At 52.2% G+C, this 2,716-nt stretch overlaps 1 protein-coding gene across 1 annotated transcript; it reads left to right on the top strand.

Annotated features, from left to right (window-relative positions):
• Positions 1-1,452: 1,452 nt before the first annotated feature.
• LOC137846850 (olfactory receptor 14C36-like) lies at positions 1,453-2,388 on the top strand. Its single transcript, XM_068664961.1, has one exon. It carries the CDS (start codon positions 1,453-1,455, stop codon positions 2,386-2,388), a length of 936 nt encoding a protein of 311 aa, XP_068521062.1.
• The last annotated feature ends 328 nt before the right edge of the window (positions 2,389-2,716 follow it).

The following is a 2,716-nucleotide window of genomic DNA, read 5'->3' on the forward strand; positions in this document are numbered from 1 at the left end:
AGGCTCCTGGAATGAGTTTCTGTATGCGGAATGTCTCTGCCTGGCCAGGAGCTGCCAGGATGCCTCTTGTGGCTTGTGCGGTGTGGAGGAGAAGATGCTGCAGGGCAGCCTTGGACAGAAGATGAGCAGGTCAGGGTCTGCCTGCAAAGAGAAGGCACTTTGCACTCTCTGCCTGCCTCATCCTGCTATGATTGCAGGGCAGACTCTGCATTAACAGAGTGGCTGGGTTTGCCCAGGTAATGGAGCTTCCTGTTGCATTTGAATAAGACATAAACAGGTTAGTGATGAACCCGAGAGTATCCCTTCAGTTCTCTCTGCTTACACACTGCACCAGGGCTTTGCTGAGATATTCATTAAGGACCTGCAGACAGGGAGATCTCCCCAGAGCTGTCCTCATCCCCGGCAGCTGTCTGCAGGGCTGAGCTTGGCACACAGCGGGTGGAATGGGGTCTGTGAGCATTGACGGGAGGAGCCGTGGGGACAGAGAAAGAGCTGCTGGCAGGGACAACTGCAGGCAGCAGGGACATGGGCAGGCAGTGAGAGGGAGCTGCTCCCTCCCTGCCATCCCCTGCAGTGCAGGCACCTTCCTCGCAGCAGCCACTGGTCTCCCCTCACAGCTTCTGCCATGGCATGTATAACCTGGGGGGCTGAGAATATGGGGTGTCTGAACCCTAAATCTCTGTGTGAGTAGACACATTTGCTGCAGACCCCCTCCACCTTCCTCCGTGGAAGAAGACACAGAATCACAGAATATCTCGAGTTGGAAGGGACCCACAAGGATCATTGATACAACTCCTGGCTCCCCCAAACTCCTACCATATGACCAGGAGCATATTCCAAATGTTTCTTCCACTCCAGAGCTCTTGTCCCTCTGCTGTCTGTGCAGGGCAGATGGCACAGGGCTGTGAGGACAGGCGCTACCTTACCAACACCACAGCCTCTGCACTGGCTTGGGTCCGCCTTGCCTGCCCATGCCTGCTTCTCTCCCTTGCCCAGCGTGGCAGCTGGTCGTGCCTGATTCTGACAGGGAGTGCTGTGCACGAAGGGTGAAGCAGGAGATGATCCCTGTTCTCTCCGGCCAGACGTGCACGATCCATCTGCTGGGTTTGTCTCCTGGGTATTGAACAGGGAAGATGCACACAGAGGCACACAGCTAAACACCCCTCACTCAGCAGAGGGAGCCACTGCCCAGGAACCTTCCCTCTTGGAACCTCAAATGGAGCAGAGCAGGCTCATTGGGAGCTGCTGGGCAGAGGAGGCTGCAGTGTACAGGACACTCAGCAAGCACACAGCAGGGATCCAGACAGGGATATAGGCAAAGGTCTTCTTGGAAACAGGGAATGTAAGGCTTTAATTGGGAATTTTATCAATTTTGCTCAGAGACATTACTCGTAACACTCTCTATTTATTTTTTTTTTCTCATTTGGCAGTGTCCATATCCAGAACCAGCAAATGTCCAACAGCAGCTCTGTGAGTGAGTTCCTCCTGCTGGCATTCGCAGACACGCGCGAGCTGCAGCTCCTGCACTTCGCGCTCTTCCTGGGCATCTACCTGGCTGCCCTCCTGGGCAACGGCCTCATCCTCACCGCCGTAGCCTGCGACCACCATCTGCACACCCCCATGTACTTCTTCCTCCTTAATCTTGCTCTCCTCGATCAGGCCTGCATCTCCACCACTGTCCCCAAAGCCATGGCCAATGCCCTGTGGGACACCAGGACTATATCCTATCAAGGGTGTGCTGCACAGGTCTTATTTTTTGTTTTCTTGGTTGGAGCAGAGTATTCTATCCTCACAATCATGGCCTACGACCGCTACGTTGCCATCTGCAAGCCCCTGCACTACGGGAGCCTCCTGGGCAGCAGAGCTTGTGCCCAGATGGCAGCAGCTGCCTGGGGCAGTGGCTTTCTGTATAGTATCCTGCACACGGCCAATACATTTTCCCTGCCCCTCTGCCGAGGCAATGTTTTGGACCAGTTCTTCTGTGAAATCCCCGACATCCTCAAGCTCTCCTGCTCAGATGCCTACCTCAGGGAGGCTGCGCTTCTTGTAGTTAGTTTCTGTTTAGCATTTGCGTGTTTTGTTTTCATTTCATTTTCTTATGTGCAGATCTTCAGGGCTATGCTGAGGATGCCCTCTGAGCAGGACCAGCGCAAAGCCTTTTCCACATGCCTCCCTCACCTAGCTGTGGTCTCTCTAACTCTCAGCACTGCCTTGGTTGCCTACCTGAAGCCCCCCTCCATCTCTTCCCCATCCCTGGACATGGTGGTGTCATTTCTGTACTCGGTGGTGCCTCCAGCAGTGAACCCCCTAATCTACAGCATGAGGAACCAGGAACTCAAGCACGCCTTGTGGAAACTCATTGGATACATGCTTCTTTTGCATCAATAGCGTGCCTATAATATTAAATGGATGCACAGGTTATCTGAACAATCTCTTTGTACAATAGCTTGCAATTCTTTTATTATTAATAATATTATCTCTTAAAATTGTGATTTTGGTTGAATTCTGTTCATGGCATTCTGTCTATTATATTTTTTTTTAATTTATTTGCTTTCACCCAATCATCCTATATACCTGCAGAACTTGGCTTCCTGTTTGGATAAGGAGAATAAAGAATCCACGAGAACTTCATTGGTCTCAGATGCTATCTCTTCCCATCTCCTCTGGAGCTGCTCCCACACAGAGGAGCAGCCCCATTGGACCTTGAGACTGCCCC

Source organism: Anas acuta, chromosome W (assembly GCF_963932015.1).
Source record: "Anas acuta chromosome W, bAnaAcu1.1, whole genome shotgun sequence".
NCBI lineage: Eukaryota > Metazoa > Chordata > Aves > Anseriformes > Anatidae > Anas > Anas acuta.

Coding starts and splice junctions, on each gene's coding strand:
- LOC137846850 (XM_068664961.1), top strand. CDS start 1,453: ATGTCCAACAGCAGCTCTGTGAGTGAGTTCCTCCTGCTGGCATTCGCA.